Raw genomic sequence first — 20159 nt, forward strand, 5'->3', positions numbered from 1 at the left:
CAATTATTCCATGTATCTAGCATATCTTTAGTTTGTTTTCATGTCACCTTTATCATGTCTGATTGCTTTTCCCTGCATTTTGAAAGTTTTTCCAGTACACTCCAGAACATTTTGCTACCTTTCTGATATTTAATTCTCTATTGATACATGTGTATACAAAGTGATCAGAATTAAAGTATTACTGTTTAAGGCTTTGCGGAGCATCATCCAGTGATTCAAATGCTGTGAAACTTTGCAGGAATACATTGTGTTATGCAGAAGAAATATCCGAGAAGAAGAAAAAAAGTAGTTCCAAAATTCACCACCAGGAGCATTGTAAACACCAAATACATGGAATTTGCATATAACGTAACTTGGCAGATGCCAGGAGGGATTAAAAAGATGACATAGGATTTTTTTTCCCCTTCATTCATTCCACAGTGATGGCACTAACCTTGCTCCAACGTACTTTACTCATGTAATTGTACTGCCTAAACAATTGCAATGCTGTTGCTGCACTTTGCGAATTTTGTCACCTGAACAAATGTCATTGAGGTCCACTATCTTCATGTGCTCTTCAATGAATGATTAGTCATTTTGAAGAAATGGGATTGTTGAGGGTTAGACCCTGCAAAAGTTGGAAACGAGTCAGTTCACAACAGGTGAATAATTTGCTATTGCCTTTGTGGAGCAAGCCATAAATAACAGTGTTGGTTCATGCAGTGCACGTGCTGTTGAGACACATGGATGTGCCTTACACAACTTTCTGGAAAAATTAAACAGAATTCTGCATTTCTACCCATTCAAGATGACCCTGAAACAGAAGTTGCACCTGCAGGACTTTGAAAGTCGACTGACATTTGCTTTAACATTTACTAGTTCGAGTGTAGTTGGACACTGTGTGACCATGGATGATTTTGTGGGGAGTTGAGGCTCACTTTCACCTGAACAGAGCTGTGAACAATCATAATTGCTGTGTATGGGCTACGCAAAACCCACATGCAATCTAACAAATTCCTTTGCATCCACCCACTGTTACTGTCTGGTGTAGGTTTACAGCTTCATTTATCATTGGACCATTCTTCATTAAAGACATTTGCCAGTCGGGTCCTGTGACCTGCTCGGTTACTACTAAGAGGTATTCTCTGAAATCGTTCTACCTACGTCCCACTAGACTATGATTGCACCAAAACTCAAGTATAAAAAATTATAAAGCCTGCTTAAAGCATCTTCCTGGTTTGCTTGACATCACCAAAAAAAATTTTTTCTGTGGTTTCCTTCCCCCCCCCCCCCCCCCCACACACACACAGATGTATGTGCAGTTTATCTGAAATCCACAAATCTAAGTAGATACCACTGATGCTCCATGCAACAAGTTATCAAACCAGTTGGCAAACTCTTTTACTCCCTTTCACTTGACTTACCACATCTTATATAAAAAAAACTCTTTAAATTCTTTAAACCTGGGTTAAAAATCTAACTTTAAATAATATAAATATATTGGTGAGCTTTGACATCCCTTCTCTGTTTACCAGTATTCCCTTGAATTGACACCTAAGCACACTTAAAAAATGATTTTCTTCCTGGTATCTTAGAACTCTTTTCCTTTGCCATCAATTCTGGTTATTTTTCTTGGAGGAACAAAATTTACAAACAGAGGGAACTGCTATGGGTTCTGTTAGATCCTGAATGCAGAGCTTTACAAGTAAATTCTTTATTCAGGATTTAACATGACAAACTACTACTTATTAAGGAGATATCTGCACATCGGCTAATAATTATAAAGTGTTGTTTTATGTTTTGTAATAATGTATAGTCCATGTGTGCGATATAGTGAGAGTTATTGTTAGGTTATTTGTAATTCCCAAGTAAGCTGTCTAGTACCTTGCGAAATTCTGAGAAAAGTTTATAATAGTAATCCAGAATAATCGTGTATAATCGGTATAAGTCGAGCGTAGCGATGGAGGCTATACCTACGCGGAAATATGACGTCAGAGCGCCTTCCTAGAATAATGTAACCGGACAGGTTAGCGAGAGTGTAGGATCACCCAAGGGGCATGAACGATGGGGTTCGTGGGTGAAAACCGCATTGAATAGAGGGCGCCTGAATAGGGCGAATAAAAGACGAAGCACGCCGTTTTAAGAGGCTTTTTGACCTTTGATCTTCGAGTGCCGGATTAGAATTTTAGGGGGAGTTTGTCGGAGGATTCGTGAGAGAGCGGTGGGTCGGCTACGGTAATGATGGACAGCAGGTTCTTTTCTTGAGAATGCTTGAAGATTTTCAAGCAGAGCTGATCGCGATATGACAGCCCATGTGGAATCGAGCCTTAGCAGAATGTCCCATTGGAGAAAGTTTCCTGCGGAGCGGTAGACAGCACGCAACAGTCGGAAACGATTAGAAGAAAAAGCGTAGTACATTGCCAGGCGCAAAGACAGCCGAAGAATATGCAGTAGGGTAATCCAGACCTACATGAGATGGCGGCATGAAATCTGAAAGGATCCGTAATGTAAGAGTTTTCATTCTATGTTAAAAATTTGTTTAGAAGAACAAGAAATTTGTGTGTGTTGTAACTAAAGGACACTAGTAGAGAACTTTTAGCGAGAATTTGATTGAATTAATGAAGCCTTTGTGGAACAAAGAGGAGTTGTTAAATAGGCAGTAATTTGTGAATGACTAGACTTGCTTAAATGAAATTTAGAATTAAGGTAATCATTGATAGAGTATTAATGAAAGTGTTCAATAAGTATTCTGTGAGTAACTTGTGAAAGGAATTATATAGTAGTAGTGTTTTGCTTAAACCTAATCTTGTCCTTTCATAATTGAAGGATTTAACTTGCTCTGATTCATTGTGATTTAGTATAACCCTTAACTTAGAGTGAATTTTGATCCATTGAGTATTCAAGCTTACATAACTGTAAATGTTTTGTGTTTTCCAATAAACATGTTTTGTACCTTATACCTGAGTTATGCCTGATTATGAATTCAAACCACCACTTATGAAATTGAACCTTTTGGTGGGAAGGAATTTAGATATAATTGTTTAAGTGAGATTCGGTCTACGACTGCTAACTGAATCTGCACAGCGCTAGCGTGAGATAAATTATTGTGTGTATCCTTTTAAATTTTGAATTATTTCCCTGAACAAGAGTCTCTTCTGTTATAGGATATTGGCTGGCGCAGCGAAATATAAATTTTGCCAATATCCGAAGAGGAAATAAATCTGAATTAGTATTTTAGGAGCACGACAATAGATTAGAAGGAGAGTTATTATAGAGGTAGAATAAGATATAATATAGAGAGATAGCGACATAACAATAGAGTAGCCGGTAGGACTTTGATTGTACAAAGTTTTGAGTAAGCAAAAAAAGATAGATTCTAGAGACAGTAAGTTAATGTATAATAGGATTGAACTTATGATTTACGATATAACATTATATGAAAGTAAGGATATAACAATAACACAGCCGATGAAATTACACTATAACAGTTCCTCGCACCCAATTACCAATTTTTACATAGGTAATTTTGAAAAATGAGCCATAGACTCATCCACCACCACCCTCAAAATCTTATCTAGCTAAGATATGTAGATGATCTGTTCTTTATTTAGCCTCCTGGCCCAGACACATTAGACTTCTTCCTGTATCTCCTCAAATAGTCCAGATCCAAGAATCCAGTGTATGATGGAAAAGGAAAATAACAATAGTTTACCCTTCCAAATGGTAACCTCTCTTTCACTACATATATATATATGTATATATGTGTGTGTGTGTGTGTGATAGAAAACTCACTCACACAGGCATATATACAAACTTTCCCATCACCACTGCTATCCCCTTCTCAACAATATCGCATTATTAAAACTAATGAATAGAACCTATAAAGTGCCTGGTGTATATAAAGTATTCTATTCCTGCAAGTTGGTTTACTTTAGACAGACACCATCAGTTTAGATGAATGCAAACTTTACATCTGCGATCACAATTAGGGTCAATCTGGCCTTGCAGACCATGTATTGGATACCACTCACAGGATCTTCTGGAAGAAACTGCCATGCTTCATCACAGTAAATTTAAGAAAGACAATTTTTGGAATCTGCAGCAGCACTCAGAAATCAATCTAATTAAAAAAAAATATTCGTGCAAAAAAAAAAAAAAAAAAAACTTCCCAAAATTTGAGAAATAATTGTCAGAGGTCCCAATTTACATTCGAGGCCACTTATAAACACCCATAGAAGGTGCACCACCTAGATAGGACTGCAATACTCCATTAAACTTCCAACATGATCCAAGATAATAAATGGGGATTTTTATTTACTCTTCACATATAGTATGTATCAAATAAAAGGAATTGAGGAAATTAGTTATTGTATAAGTCATGGGAAGTTTCTCAAGTGAGTGGTGCATTTGGTGGCTGTGAGAATATTAGAGAACATTATGTAATGGAAAGCAAGTTGAAAGAAATTGATAGGGATGCGAGTAGGATTAGTGAAACAAGCATTGCAGTAGAGAATGTGTGGAAACATTAACAAAGGTACTGCCTCCTCTCCTGTTCATAAACATCTTTTTCTACTTTAAGAAGATGAATATCTTTAATCCTGATCTCTTCCTTGCATATACTGCAATTCTGTATCATTAACTACTGTGATCAAACTATGCTTTAGACATGAGGGGCATGTAAATTGCATCTGTTTCTGTCAAACTTCCTATTTCTGGATTTATTGACCATGACATTAACATATCGTATTATCATAAATGGTAGGACATGACACTTCATCCCAGTTGTTTTAAATTTGGCCACTTACTCAAAGCATCCAATGGATATTTTGTATGCTAAACAAATCTCAATAAAGCTAATTCTATGTCTCTTGCATTTGGGAAATACTTATCCAAAAAATCATCATCATCAAATTCCTGACGTGTACCCTTAGGAGTTTATAGGATATTATGATAGTAGTACTACACAAAAAAAGTTATATCATTACTAACTTCCTATCAACAATTTTCCTCCAAATTAATCTGTTAGCTCTCAAGGCACTATTATTATTAGATCTTATATTTCTATTTTCTCAATATATCAATATTGAGAAAATAGAAATCGCTAAGTATTAAAAGAGTAAACTTTTTTTTTTCACGTCTTTTTTGAAAAACTCTTCGGATTTCTTAAATAAATTGAAAAATATCGCATTACCACCTACAGATCGTATGGTTAGTTTTGATATAGAATCTTTATATACGATTGTAACTCTCAAAGAGACTTTAGAATTACTTGTTGACATCTTCCCATAAGACAAAGTTATTTGATTTTGTAATGCACTCTGGATATTTCTTATGTCAAAACAAATTTTACAACCAAGTGGAAGGAACTGCCATGGGAAGTTTACTCTCTCTTGCTCTAGCCAACTTTTATTTGGAACATCTAGAAGTCCTATTCTCATCTATATTCCCTCAACCATCCTTTTGAGTTAGATATATAGACAACATCTTTGCTGTATGGCCTCATAACAGAGACTCCTTACCTTCCTTTTTAAGCAGTATCAATTCCTTACATCCTCATATAAAGTTTACCATGGAGATTGAAAAAGACAACGAGTTATCATTTTTAGACGTCCTCCTCATCAGTTCACCTTCAGGTATTCTTACAACAGCAGTTTACAGAAAACCAGCTTTCACAGGTCATTATATTCTAAAAGAATCTGCTCATCATCCTTGTCAAAAAACAGGAATCATAAAATGCTTAATCTGACGAGCCAAAACTATTGTTCAACTTCTCATTTATTACAGAAAGAACTTTTGACTATCAAACATCACATGAAACTAAATGGCTTCTCCGAAAAGAGTACACAACATCTTTTCGATTCTTACAATCCAACACAAAACAGCAAAGATTCAATACGTCGAGTTCCAATTCCTTACATTTCCGGGATTTCAGAACCAATTTCAAGAATTCTGAAGAAATATGATTTAACAGCCACTTATACACCTATTAACAAATTATCCACCCATTTTCCTTCTTCTAAAGAAGGAAAATGGGTGGATAAAGATAAACCGCTCAACTATGTGTGTCTACCTGGTGCGTATCAAGTTCCGTGTAACTGTAATCATTCCTACTTTGGACAAACTGGACGCTCATTAGAAAAAAGAATTCAAGAGCATCAATCATCCATTCAACACAACAAACCCGAGAAATCTGGATTAGCTCAGCACGGAATAGAAACAAGCCACAACATCCTTTGGTCAATTTATAGCGACATACACAGATGTCACTATAAAGTTGAACATTTATTTAAAGAAAATGTGGAGGCCTTACTTCAACTTCCTAATTTGAATCGTAATGACTGTATATCTGTATCAAAAATTTGGGAAAGTTTAATCAGGATAACACATTTTTTTTTTTTTTTAATTTCCTATATTAGTCGAATGTTATTTAAGATCATTACATGAATTTCTGAATTAATATCTTTAATTTAATCATGACTGGAAAAAAAAAAAAAGTTTACTCTTTTAATACTTAGCGATATGACATCACGCGGCTCGTTCTATATGTGAATGATCAATTGTTCGTATTCCACCTTGTTTTTTAAAACTATTCCTATGTAGCCACTGAAGATGGTCTGTAATATTCAGACTGAAATATTTGGCAAATTAAATAATATTCTTATGTAAACGTGTATATATTTTATAATCCTAATGTCACAAATATCTTTAAAGAATCAAAGTATAACTGTTTCCAAAGTGGCAGAGCTAATCACAAAGGCTGGAAGTTGAGGGCTACCCAGATTACTGTCTGCTTCATAGATGATTCATCATGGATCTTGAATGTTGCAGGGGGAACAGAACATCTTGGAATGAAGTTTAATGTGGTCATTATTCCCTGTGTAATTCTTCATATCAAATGAAAATTCGTCAGCTCTTTTTCTGTCACAAAGGTGCACTGCTCTGGCCCTTTGATTAATCCACCGTCAACTCAATTAACTTTCCAATAGTAAGTTTTCATCTACATCTGTTCCATTTTCTTACTCATGACTATCACTGTTTTCATCAGGATTCAGAACAATATATTTTCATGGTTAGTATACTGATGAAATATATCAAATGTCTAGTCAGGCCACAACTTATGCAATCATTTCTTTAGGTGATGTTTGTACCTTCTCTCAGCACTAGCAACAAACTAAAGCAGATCTTTCATGTTAAATTGTTAATAAATGTCTAAAACTTCTCAGCATTTATGACATCTAACTAATGTTCCCTGGAAAGTGAGCAATAATGAGAACATAATATTCCTTGAGGTTTGAGCAGCAGATTCACATTTTGGTGGTAAATATACTGTGTAAGCATTTTTCTCATACCGGAGTTCAGCTCTGGGATGAGCTGAAGAGTGTCTAGAATGAGAAGAATTTTGCAGTCTTCCAGTTAGGCTTATAGTTATTCTGTGCACTTGGGCTTCAATCACAAGAAACTTTACAAACCATTCTAACATAATTTCAGTTGTAATCCAGCCACCTTTGTTGACAGACATTCCTTCACTGCAGTCACAATTATGCTCTTTTGAAATAACTTAGCTTATTCGATTAATATGCTATTCAGCAAGCTCATTCCACCACTCCAACATTGTTGAAACATTGTTCCTCATTCGATTGTTCTCAGTATGCTTACCATTTTTTTTTTTTTTTTTTTTCATAACACTCATTTGCTCTTTGCCTGGGCCTGGCAAAGAATTTCAGTATTTTGTCCCTTTGCTTCTTTATATAATGCAATGGTATCATACATGTATAAGTTTTTGCAACAAAACACCAGTATTGAGTTGTTTCAATACTTCTACCTTATCTTGCATTGCTATAGACTCCTGCTTATGTTTGACACACCACCACCACTGAACTGGAACTTGCTTAGAAAACCTAGCTATAATTAGCTTATTTTAGCTAAGGTTAAGTTAGCTAAGAATCGCTCAAAATCAAGAGATCATCATGAACTACAGATATAAATAATTAAGCAAGTGTGCGCCACACACAGAAGAATCTGTGGCAGTCCAGCAGACTAGTTCAGTGGTTGTGGGAATTTCAATTACACTATCACAATTGTCTGAACTAAAGGTGCTAACCGTCAATTGTGTTCTGTAATCAGTATACAATTTTCCAACATTTTTTTTTATGGTGCTTCTCTTCCTTTTTTCCTCTGTTTCTACTAATCTCAGCTACAATTTTCTCTTTATTTTCTGGTTTTATTACACAACTCCAATTTTATGTAGTATTTCTACTTCCCACAGGATTACTCACTACACTGATATTTTGTGGGGATGTAAGGAAATTTTCACTGGAATAAAAGTTCTGTACTTTTACCATTTGCAGTTGAGGCTTAAAATAGCATTGGTTCTATGGGACTTGTGTCAAGTGTTTTCTGTAGTCCATTGTATTGTATAATTTCTTCATTGTGCATGTGCCTATAATGTATTATAGTCTTAGTTTCAGCTTTATTGTTCATATCTGTTTGTGAAATCGCATGTTTTATGTGGTTCCCACCCACAAAAGGTTATCAGTGAACCTATAGTACATTTGTACTGTGGGTGGGCTAAGGAATTTTTTCCCATTTTTATCAATTCTATATACAGGTAACCCTCGTATAACGCAGATGTTATGTTCCATAGAAATTCCACATTATATAAATCGTGTAATGCAAGACTCAGATCACATAGAAAAAGCAGGGTTATGTTCCAAAATCGTTTTTTTCTTTTTAATTATATAAACAACAATGACATATCCAACAAAAATATATTTTTATTTAATTTAGATAAGTTAGTTATGTAAGTTAAGAAAACATAAACTATGAAACAAATACATAGTATAAAATTATAAAAGTTACAAATTGTATGTATGTAAACTTCATTTCACATAATGCATAAATGTTTTAAGCAAAATAAAATAAAGTGCATACAGTATTTTAATCTTTCATATCATGAGGATCAGTTAATAAACATTGGTTTGTCATGTAATCACCTGATGCATTACTACAAAACACTAAAGTAATTCTGTCTTTGGAAACTTTGAATCCAAGCTGATCTTTCATTTTTCGAAATATAGGTGCGTTTTCGCATTTTTTTCCAATATAACCTGGATTCATCCACATTTGAACACCTGGTCAGCACTATAAATGTTTATAAACTTTGAGAGATTTTTGTTTAATAAGATTTCCATCCAAAGGAATTTTCTTTTGAGTGCAATCTTCTATCCAAATCATTAGAGATTTCTCCATTTTTTTCCATTAGAATATCGCGTACACGAGCAACGTGCTTTGCACTTATTGTTGACCCAGCAATAAACACTTTCTCAGATTTTGTTTGATTGTTGATTCATTTGAATTCAAAGTCCTTGCAACAACTACTGGTTTTTCTCCATTTTTCAACCAATCCATGATTTTAATTTTTTACCATATAACACTTTATATGGTAAAATTGACGTACATGCATGCTAAAGGGTATTTCCCCTAATATAAATGTGTGATACATGCGCAATATGGGCAGACGCAAATATAACAAAGATAAAATTTGATTTTCAAGTCGCACAGTGAAAACATATGAAAAGATAAAGGGTTACTACAATTTGTAGACCGTATTTTTATCGAAACCACGTTGTATAAGTACCGCGTTGAACATAGCCACTTCAGACCTCCAATAAGTGGGACATGGTCTCATACCAGGTGATGAAATTCATCTCCCACCTAAAGACAATTGCAAACATCCATGCTTGCAGCAGGATTCGAACCTGAGACCTCTTGGTTGGAGAATGAGCAAGCTAATGACTTGGCCAACCAGACTAGCAGTTACATACTCTCACCCTTTGTCTCTCAAAAGGTGGAATTTTTGCATAGCCACTAGTTATTTTGAACTTCTATCCTGCAGTCCAACTTTCCTAAATAGCGAAGCCATCTTCCTGACAGATTAACATTCACAGTTTCGGCTGCACTAATACAACAGGTAGAGATGGTGAGGCATTTGCTATCCCCAACAATCTTGCATGCATACATTCTTTGCAAGCCTACCAGATAATCGCAACCACATTCCAAAACACTTAATCTCTTCTTTACTAGTGATCATATTAAGTATACTGTAGATGTTTGCAGTTCTCTAGAAAGCTCTCATGACACAACCTAGCATTGATGTCTTCCATGGAGTATTCATCCAACCATTCTCATCCACAGAACTGGCATTATAAGAATGCCAAGTGGGATATCTTTGATTGTTTTTAATTCTCTAATATAAACCTTTTTTATTGGAATGCATTACTAAAACAATTAACTTATCAGAGCCTTGATTCTCCAAGAAGCATCAAGGCAATTCAAGAAAATCAAGTCTCTCACAGCTGGCTTTCATCGAAGTCTCTAAATCATCATCAGTGGCTCCAATGAGCTTCCATAGCAGTCGGTATTATAGATGAAGCCCCCTTGGTCCGAAAGACCTGGGTTCAATTCCCTTCTACAACGTTAAGAATCTTTATCTGGTCTCTTTCAATTAAAGGTGAGTTTAGCCAGTCTCATTTTTTTGGGAGGACTCAATCAGTCCTAAGGGAGATGATTGAGGAAAGGGGGGAACCCCAAATGGGGGGGGGGGGGGAAATGGCTCTAACAGGCACTTAAGTGTCCAGACCTTTCAAGTATCTAGGATAAGGTGGTTAGCCCTATGCCTATAAGGATTCTTTGTCTGTTGCATGTTCTATTGGCTAGTTTGCCTGGCTTTGGGATGATAACCCTACTTTTTAGGAGGATAAATCCTGCCATCTCTGTATGAGACCAGCTAACTCACCTTTGAAAAGTCCTGATAAACATTCTTTTTGTCCTAGACAAAGTTCAAAGCCAGGTCTTTCCAACAAAAGGGCTTTATCCATGCTGATTGAGCTATGGAGTTTCTTTGAAATCTTTAAAGACTGAAACAAAATCCAAATTGTGCCGTGGTTTCTGGCTTTGCTAAGCTAGAGTAACTTTTGTCCAGCTAGTTATGTCTCTTTTATGCCTTGGTGGTTCTGTTGTATCATTACTGGCTTCTTTCCCTTGTTCTTGCATTAGTAATCAAGAAATATCCTTGAACAATCACAGCCCACCTGCCATTCTCCTTAATTTTTTGCTAGAAAATATCCAAACTAGATACCACAAACTTTTCTGGTGTTAATGGTATCCATTATTCTGAGGAATTGACTTCTAAAAACATAATATAACATAATAATAAACTTAAATGAAAATACAAATATTTCATACTGAAAATAACAGTATTTATCAGTGTGTGGAAACAACAAGCAATCAAAGAACAAAAACAAGGTACATATACCAGTAATTTTAAAATGGTTGCTGCATGCTAGAAATGAATATTAGTAAATAATAATTATTATTTTTGATTTATTTATTTCGTATCCAAACACAAGTAGTACAGTAGTAAGTAAGTGATACAACATGATTTACACCAAATTAGGATACATTACAATGAGATCAGCTTAGATTTGGTAGGTTAATTATACAGGGACATAATAATTAAATATGAAAAAAGGAAACTATACATAACTTATAATTATACAGGGACATAATAATTAAATATGAAAAAAGGAAACTATACATAACTTATATACAATAGATATGGTCAGATGTTCCTCTAGTATCTTGCACAATCAACTGCTCTTTCTGTGCAGGATATAAGGTCCTCTTTTGTGCAAGGTGATGGAAGAAAGGGGCAAGCAAGAAAGTGTTCCATGGACTGGGTTGTCCCACACTCACAATTGTCTGGGCCAGTGAGGTATCCCCCATTTGATGAGGTTTTGTTTGCAGCATCCTGTCGTTTGCAGTCTGGTGAGGCTTTTCCAAGTATTCCAGTCCAAGTGGGCACCACGTGTAAGATGTTCAGTTATTGGAATACCAGTATTATTTTCAGGATACAGTGCAAGCCATTGTTGAAGTCTTGTCTCTGGGAGGTTTTTAGGTGGTTCAGTAGTTGCCAGGAAGCTATGTCAGGATCTTAGTCTTTGGGGCACTGCAATCGGTCGAATAGTGGGTGGCATTCAACATTCATTTGTCTGCTTCTTTCATCAGCTGAGAATGCAGATCTTTGAATTGAAGGGGATGCAATACCATCCAAAGTATACAGGTCTTTTAGTGGTGTTGGTTTCAGGCATCCTGTAATTAAGCGACAGCTTTCATTCAATGCTGGATCAAGTTTTTCAGCATGGCAGGATCTGGACCATACTTGGCGGGCATATTCAGCAGAAGAATAGCAAAGGGCCAAGGCAGAAGATCTCAGTGTGTTAGGGTCTGCACCCCATTTGGAGGAGGTAAGCTTTCGTAATATATTATTTCTTGCATTCACTTTTGCCTTTGTTTTTTCTATGTGGGTTTTATATGAGAGGGTGCGATCGAGAGTCACACTGAGGTAGATTGGGTTTCAGGAATGTTCTATTTTAGAGCCTTCCTAAGAAATGTAGCTTTCTGTTGGCTTCCTTATTGTTAAGGTGGAAAAGGCCAGTCTGGGTTTTCAAGGGGTTTGGTGTTAGTTGATTGCTGGTATAGTATGTGGTTAGACTATTTAAGGCAAGTTCTAGAGTAGTTTCACTGGACTTGAAATTTTTTGATTGAGTAGCTATGGCAAGGTCATCAGCATAGATAAAATTTCTACTTCCTGGAAAGATGGGGAGATCATTGACTTAGATGTTGAAAAGTAATGGTGATAACACACTTCCCTGGGGGAGGCCATTTTTTTGGAGGTGCCAGCGGCTCTTCCTACCCCACTCCCCAGGTCCACATAAAAGCATCTGTTTTCCAAGAGTGATTGGATCAGGAGGACAAATCTCTAGTTATTCTGTATATTTTATTTCTAAGTGTGAGATGGTTTATGGTATCATATGCTGCAGTTAGCTCCACAAAGACTGCTCTTGTGGCTAGTTTTTGCTCATAACCATTTTCTATATATTGAGTGAGGTTGAGAATTTGTGAGGTGCAGGATTTGCCTGGTCTAAAGCCAGCCTGCTCAGCAATAAGATGGGGTTTGATTAGGGATTGTAGCCTATTCAAAATTAATCATGCATAGAGTTTAAAGAGGTTGCTGAGTAGTGATATAGGTCTGTAATTTTTTGCTTCTGTTGGAGTTTTCCCTGGTTTCAGAAAGGCCACCTTTGGCATGCCTCCAGATAGTTGGTATCCTAAGGGTTCTGAGGCAAGTGTTGTATAGGTACTGTTTCCAAAATGTTTAATCTGTTCATTGCAGACATTATCAAGGCCTGCAGATTTTCTAGGTTTTAATAGGTTTATGGCATCGTTGAGTTCAGTGATGGTGAAATCTGAGTTGATCATATTTTGCTCCTCACTTGGGGTTCTAAGTATCTTATTTTTTTGTGTGCTTTTTAGGGAATTTTCCATTTAGCAGCAGCTGGTGAGCAGTTTGATTAGCTGTTACCTGCAGATGCTCATATGGCTTAGTGAAATTCTTCCTAATTCTGTTGATAAAGTTCCATTTTTGATGGTTACATAAAATGAATCTCCCACGCTTTTTTTTTTTTTTTTGGTGTGTGTGTGTGGGGGGGGGAGATGATTATTGCGATTTGACAACTTTCTTTGAAAAAGTGTTTATATAAACTGCTTCTATGAAGCAGATTAGCTTCATCTCAGAGGATATTGTGTTTAGTTGTCAGTACTCTGTGCCAGACCAGACTTTTGAGGTTTCACATTTTCAATGTAGTATTGATGCTCATTAATGTTTTTTTCCACAGAACAGCCTGTCTGCCCAAAGCAGGTCAAATTACATTCACAAGGGATCTGGATAAACACAAGCTAGAGATGAGAGTATGTCTTTTGTAGGTGGTAACAGATGAGAAATTTTTGTTGATAAAAAAATGTGGGATTAAGGTGATACTTTTCAAAATTCTTCAAATAGGTTCAGTGATACCAGAAATATGAAAGAACTCTGCAATCTCTCAAAGAATCCTTAGGCTTTTGGACATAGGAGTCGGTTATCTATTGGAGATAACTGATTCCAACATCAATTATAGTTTTAATATATATGGTTAATATGCCTGGCCTGGTTAACTTATCCGCTCTCCAGCCAAAAGGCTGCAGGTTCAAATCCTGCTGTGGGCATGGATGTTTGTGATTGTCTGTGAAAATATGAGTGGTGGTGGGCATTGGTGGCATCTGTAGATGGTTAAGTGGTGGAGACAGTTGTATAGTAGTTGCCCTTCCTTGATGAGTCTGGACTCCCTGGAGGTGTTATGTAATAATAAAAAGAGGGATATAATAGAAAACATAACTAAAAGGGTTTACAGGATTGATACAAAGGAAATATTTTGGCACTTGGCTAGCAGAGGCATTGCAAGGGTGTGAGGACTAGATTTTTTTACTTAGAAAGTGATTAATGAGTGGAATGAATTACCAGAGTTTTGTGTGCTTTTGTTCAGTTGATACATTTAAGGAAAGATATGATAGATATTCTGTCATACACGAAGAATCTTCAGATGCCATGGAGATTCCTATGCAACAGTAATATGTTGTGCATATTGTCAATATAACTAGCAAGCAGAAACATGTAGACATTTTCTTAGTAAACTAAGTATGTAAGGAAATCCATTTGAAAATTTGTGTTATTTATTAAAATGACAACTAGATGACTTTTGCAGGGCAAATTCTCTGTATATAGCTTAATTAAAAACATGCTTGGAATAGGAATAAAATCAATTGTCACACTTCAAAACCAATTTTCACTTTATTATAATTTACAAAGTATCATAACTTACAGTGGACTGACTTAAATTTATTTAAGAGCGAGAGATCACTATTATGTAATTGCTTACATTTTCACTGTTGTGACATTGTTACTAGAGTACAAATAAAAATAAAGACAGACAAACATATATACATATATTGGCCAAAGTAAAATTGCTGAAAACAAAGCATGGTAATTTTAGGAATATCATATGCCATTACTACGAATCAACTTGTGTTAACTCCCTTAAGTATGGAGAACAGTTATTTTCTAATTTTGTAATATATTAGTTTTTATATAGAAAAAGAAAATGTATTTTGGTTGATTCTTTCAACAGGAATTACTTCATATGATTTTAGTTCTTTTTTAACCTGATTGTGTACTTACTAAACTACACCTTTCTATTTTTAAAACTTAAATGTAGTCCTTATAGTCTAGAAGATGCACTTCAGCAGACTTTCTTTCTTTATTCATAGTAAGCAAAACTATTAATAGTGGATTTGGACATGAAAGATAAGCTGGATTATGAATGAGAAGATAACATTTGCTCATTTCTCTAAAAGTTATTTTGAGTGTTTGCACAGTTTTCAGAGGTCCCTTTGATATAATAATTGTGGTAGATCTTGACTGAATTATTGTTACCACAAATAAGATCTCTTAATTGCCAGTTTTCATAGTTCAAAAATATTCTATTCAAGGTGTTTTCTTCCTTTCCTTATGAATGGAACATCCTCATAAAAGCATTAACAGGTATATGTTGATGCATATGTTATAAGCCCTTTTGATATGATTTTTAATCATTTAAAATTTTAACAACACATAAGCATATATATAAATTTAAATTGCTTAACATGTCCAGCTGCAAACTATTTTAAGAAATGGGCAGGGAGTTAATACAGTATACAAAAAAAAATTTAACTTTCATATGTATACTGACTGATGTGAAATGACTCAAATCACTCTGAAGATATTCCACCTTTAGTTTCATTCTACTTAATGTTAAGTTTCAGTTGCACAAAACCTTAGCATGAAAAATCTTGCAGTGAAAACTACTCAAATGCTGAGTAATCTTCATTACAAGTACCTTTTAGCACAAGGAACTCTTGGTTTGTGAATTTGTTTTATGCTTTCATCATTGTAACCGATGTATCTTTTCAGCTTATACCTTCATTACAAGGTGTTTGGGCAAATACCAACAAACCAAAAACAACTATATACTTATTAAAGTTCTCAGATTTTTTTGAAGTTTGGTATGTCATCCTGATTGTCTGGGATTCTTCAAGAAGAATGTTTTAATTTTATTTAAATATGGAAAGTTATCATTCTTGGATTTAATATTGCAGGACATGCATGAAGTCGGAAAAAATTTACTGTGTGAAATCTTTTAAGTGAAGTAACCTTAAAACTTTCTGAGCGGGGTCTCACTATATATATATATATGTTTTTTTTTTTTTTTTCAAAAGCATTTTTTAACAGACTTTTACCACAAGTGTTTCAATATTTATTAGTGATAGCATGCAAATAATTTTCCTAAAGCAATAGTTTATTACTTCTGATATAACAGAATCTACTTTTCTACAGCACAGAATAGCATTGTCCATCAAGATAGTTTGCTTTTGTTTAAAGCTATTCATTGTGCAGCACTAGGAGAGTAGTAATTTAGATGTTGAGAATATGAAATTCTTAAGATTAACCATTGTTCTAATTATAGATGAACACTGTGATAGACTAAGTTCACATTCACTGATATAGTCTAAATACCATTGCTATAGGTATTTTATGAATTTTTTTTTTCTTTTCTAAATGAAAATTTAGTTTGTGTGAATGAGGGCACTCTGCATTAAAATACAGGCAAGAATGAATACTGAGTATTGATGAATATATTGCTGTCAAAATTTCTCTGAAAAATTCAAGCAACAAAAGCTAATGCTGCATTGTCAAAATAACAGCTGTAATAACACCTATTAGCAGTACAGTATCCCTGGATTTCAGTGAGAATGCAGAGTTGCATCCATCTTCTTGACAGCAATAGAACTCTGTCTTGCTGTAAGCTATGGAAATGAAAATGGATTCAGAAAAATACAGGTGTTTTACATTTTAATTCATTTATATTATGAATCATTAATCCTCAATTTTTATATATACAATTTAGTTATATTAGCATTCACAATTATACATTAGCATGCAACATTATTTTCTTAGTTAACATAGGTAAAGTTCTAAGAGAATTTTTTAATGTGGTGCTAAAATTATCAGTATCATAATGACTGGCTACTGTAAGGGAAATCATCTTTTGCACGAGTTAAACAAGAAATTATATTCCTTTCTTATGGAAGAAATTATATTGTTTTCATCCATATTTTATTGTGGTGGAAGTACTTTGTGCATGAAATAATGTCAGCTTGTTTTTGTGGACTAGAGTGGCTGATAGAACAACATTACTCTAAGTATCCACACTATGGAAAGTACATTTCCAATTTTCATCAATTATGAGATTGATGCAGACATCTTTCAGACTTTGAGGCTTTTCAGAAGCTAAAAGATGCTATACCTTCAGTTATGTAGAGCTTGATATTTGAAACACTTCAACATTTTTCCTTGTGCATAGTAGGAAGGGAGGCACTCCTCAAACATCACCACTGGGATCCATCATCTTGTTGCTGTGGACATTAAAAACATAAAATGCTCTAAGATATTAAATAGAATGAAGTCTGTTCTAACATTGACTGATTTTAACAATCAGACTATATGTCTAGACATGTTGCAGCGTAGGATAAAGTACTTTTGTAATTGACTTCTGGATTCCTATAGTATGCTTTGTTGGAATATATATATATATATATATATATTTTTTTTTTTAATAATAATTTCCTTGAAGCTGTTTTGAAGGAACTGGTGAAATGGGATTTGAAGTTCTTCTTTTCAAAATCCTTAATTATATTTAAGGCTGTAATGGTACTTGATTTTTGTTGGAGGTGGTGAAACGATCTTGCATGCATGTGTGGGTTGGTTTTCTATAGACTTTGAACTTTATTCTCTCAGTGTGGCTTTTGTTGACTGGTACATCTAAAAATAATTTTTTCCATTTCTAACACAAACTTGCTTTTTGGATAGCAGTTATTCAGGAATTGTACAAAATCTTAGAAAGACCTCAGTGTATTCTTTCAGATGATAAACGTATCTCTGCCAGATATGTGATTTTAGGATCATTCTGTGTTAGGGCTACTTCTCAAATCTTTTCATATATAAATTTCTGATGGGAGGCTATAGAGGTGAGCCCATTGCTGAATCATATTTTGGCAGTAAAATCTTCCATTCCAAAGTGAAAGAAGATTGAAGAGACATGCGATGTCAGGTCTACAAAGATATCCACTGATTCTTCAACCGAAACTTTTGTAAATAATGAATGAAACCGTGCACGAACTGACCACTATATCTAATGGGGTGACTTGTATATCTGTGAATTTCTCTATGCAATGAGATGAGTTCACATTGAACATTCAAATTTTTTCTTGAATCTTCAGGAATTTAGATAGGTGTTTGGAAAGATAGGTTGGAGGGCTTCTGCTATTTTTTATAGGATTGGGTATGGCAGCTTTATGTACTTATGGCACTGTTTACAGGCTGAGTGATTTGGTGTTTTAACTTCAGTTGTTTTACAAAACATTGGTTTTTGTGTATAAAGACTAAGTGGGATCATAGTCCATTTCCAAGTAAGCCACACAGTTAAAAAAACGTTTAATTTTCTTGACCAAAAAGCTCTGGAAAAACTTATTGGGATTATATTGATCAAGTGTATATAATAAACAACTAAGTTATACCAACTAAGTCTGGCATCTTCAGGGTACATCACTGATGTAAGGCACTAAAAAGTAAAAAACTGTTACAAACTAAAATCAACTGATTCCAATTATATTAAACAAAGAACAGAGCACGTACAATACATTCATAGAGCGTGGATGATCTCACTTGTTGTTATTTAGGAACGTTCTATAGTTGGCACTATAATTCAGTTCTGGCGAGTTGAAGGATCTGATAAGGGTCTTCCAGATCACGGGCAAGATTAGTCCTTGGTTCCTGTTAAGGTTTTGTGTACAGCAGGCAACTGTTGTGGCCTCCTTAAAAATTCGGGAGCGAAAGTCCTCCTCCATGTAAGGAATTGTGCTTCTATCCCACACTATGGTATAGTTCGTTCTTGAGAAATGAAAAGCTAAACCCGATTTTTCTTCTCTATTATTATTGACATCACCTATATGTTCTTTTTGCTTAATTTCAAGGCTCCTTGAAGTTTGGCCGATGTAATTCAACCCGCACGAGCATGGTATGTTATAAACTCCAGCATATTTGGAGAAAGGATGGCTATCTTTTGGAGATCTTAAGAATTGTCTAATCGTTTCTGTGGGTTTAAAGGCCACTCTTATTTTATGTGGTCTAAGGAGTCTAGCAATAAGGGTAATTCAACAGTGATTTTAAACACCAGTGATTACGAAGATAAGATTAACAGCTCATTGTCAGATACATCAACCTACTGTGTCCTAGTCACAGACCCAACACTAAAGAACCACAATGATACCAACGATTTAATATGTCATATGGAGAACTGGTCTATAGACTTAAAACGAAGATTGAAATCCATGCATCCACTAACACCAAGACTATATGGCGCTCCTAACGTACACAAAAATGGAATACCACTACGCCCGATTGTGGACGGAATCAATTCGCCAACTTATCTGTTATGTAAACACATGGCAGGCCTCCTCACATCCATAATTCGGACACTTATATACGAAATTCGCAACATTTCGTTGAGAAACTGAACAACATCTCTATCTCCAATACGGATTTACTCGCCAGCCTGGATGTTACATCTCTTCACTAACATCCCTGTGGAGGAAGTGATCAACATTTTAGGAAGTTTGCTCCCACAAGGCATTACTTCTCTGTTCCGTCATTGTTTAACACCGAACTTTTTCTTATGGAATAAAACCATATATCAGCAATTGACTGGCCTTGCAATGGGTAGCCCCCTCTCACCATCTTGTGCTGATCTCTTTATGGAGGATTTTGAAAGTAAAATCTTAACTCAAACAGACCCTAAACCCACAGTATGGTGGAGATACATGGATGATATCTTTATCGTTTGGAACCACACAAAAAAGGACCTGTTCGACTTTCTTAAGAAAATCAACTCTCTACACCACACAATCAAATTCACTCTAGAATTTGAAGAAGATAACCAATTATCATTTCTGGACACTTTAATTAAGAAGCTTCCGAATGGTGGTATCAACCTCTCAGTTTACCGCAAACCTACCAATACAGGACGTTATTTACATTTCACTTCCTCACACCACATTTCTCAGAAACTTAATATTGTACACATGTTGAAGAACCGTGCCTCTCTCCTTACAACAGATCAACAAGACCTCCAGGAAGAATATCCCTGATATCC

The 20159-nt window shown here is 35.2% G+C and overlaps 1 protein-coding gene across 1 annotated transcript in view; it reads right to left on the minus strand.

Moving 5' to 3' along the window:
- Window positions 1-16627: 16627 nt before the first annotated feature.
- LOC150106311 (uncharacterized) overlaps window positions 16628-20159 on the minus strand; it is a 114190-nt gene continuing 110658 nt past the window's right edge. Inside the window, exon 4 of the mRNA XM_090392974.1 lies at window positions 16628-16755. Within this exon, the coding sequence (XP_090249100.1) occupies window positions 16628-16755 (128 nt within the window). The remainder of the gene's footprint in view (window positions 16756-20159) is intronic.

Source organism: Typopeltis vanoorti, chromosome 5 (assembly GCF_054136105.1).
Source record: "Typopeltis vanoorti isolate ZY-2024b chromosome 5, IOZ_Tvanoo_1.0, whole genome shotgun sequence".
Classification (NCBI taxonomy): domain Eukaryota; kingdom Metazoa; phylum Arthropoda; class Arachnida; order Uropygi; family Thelyphonidae; genus Typopeltis; species Typopeltis vanoorti.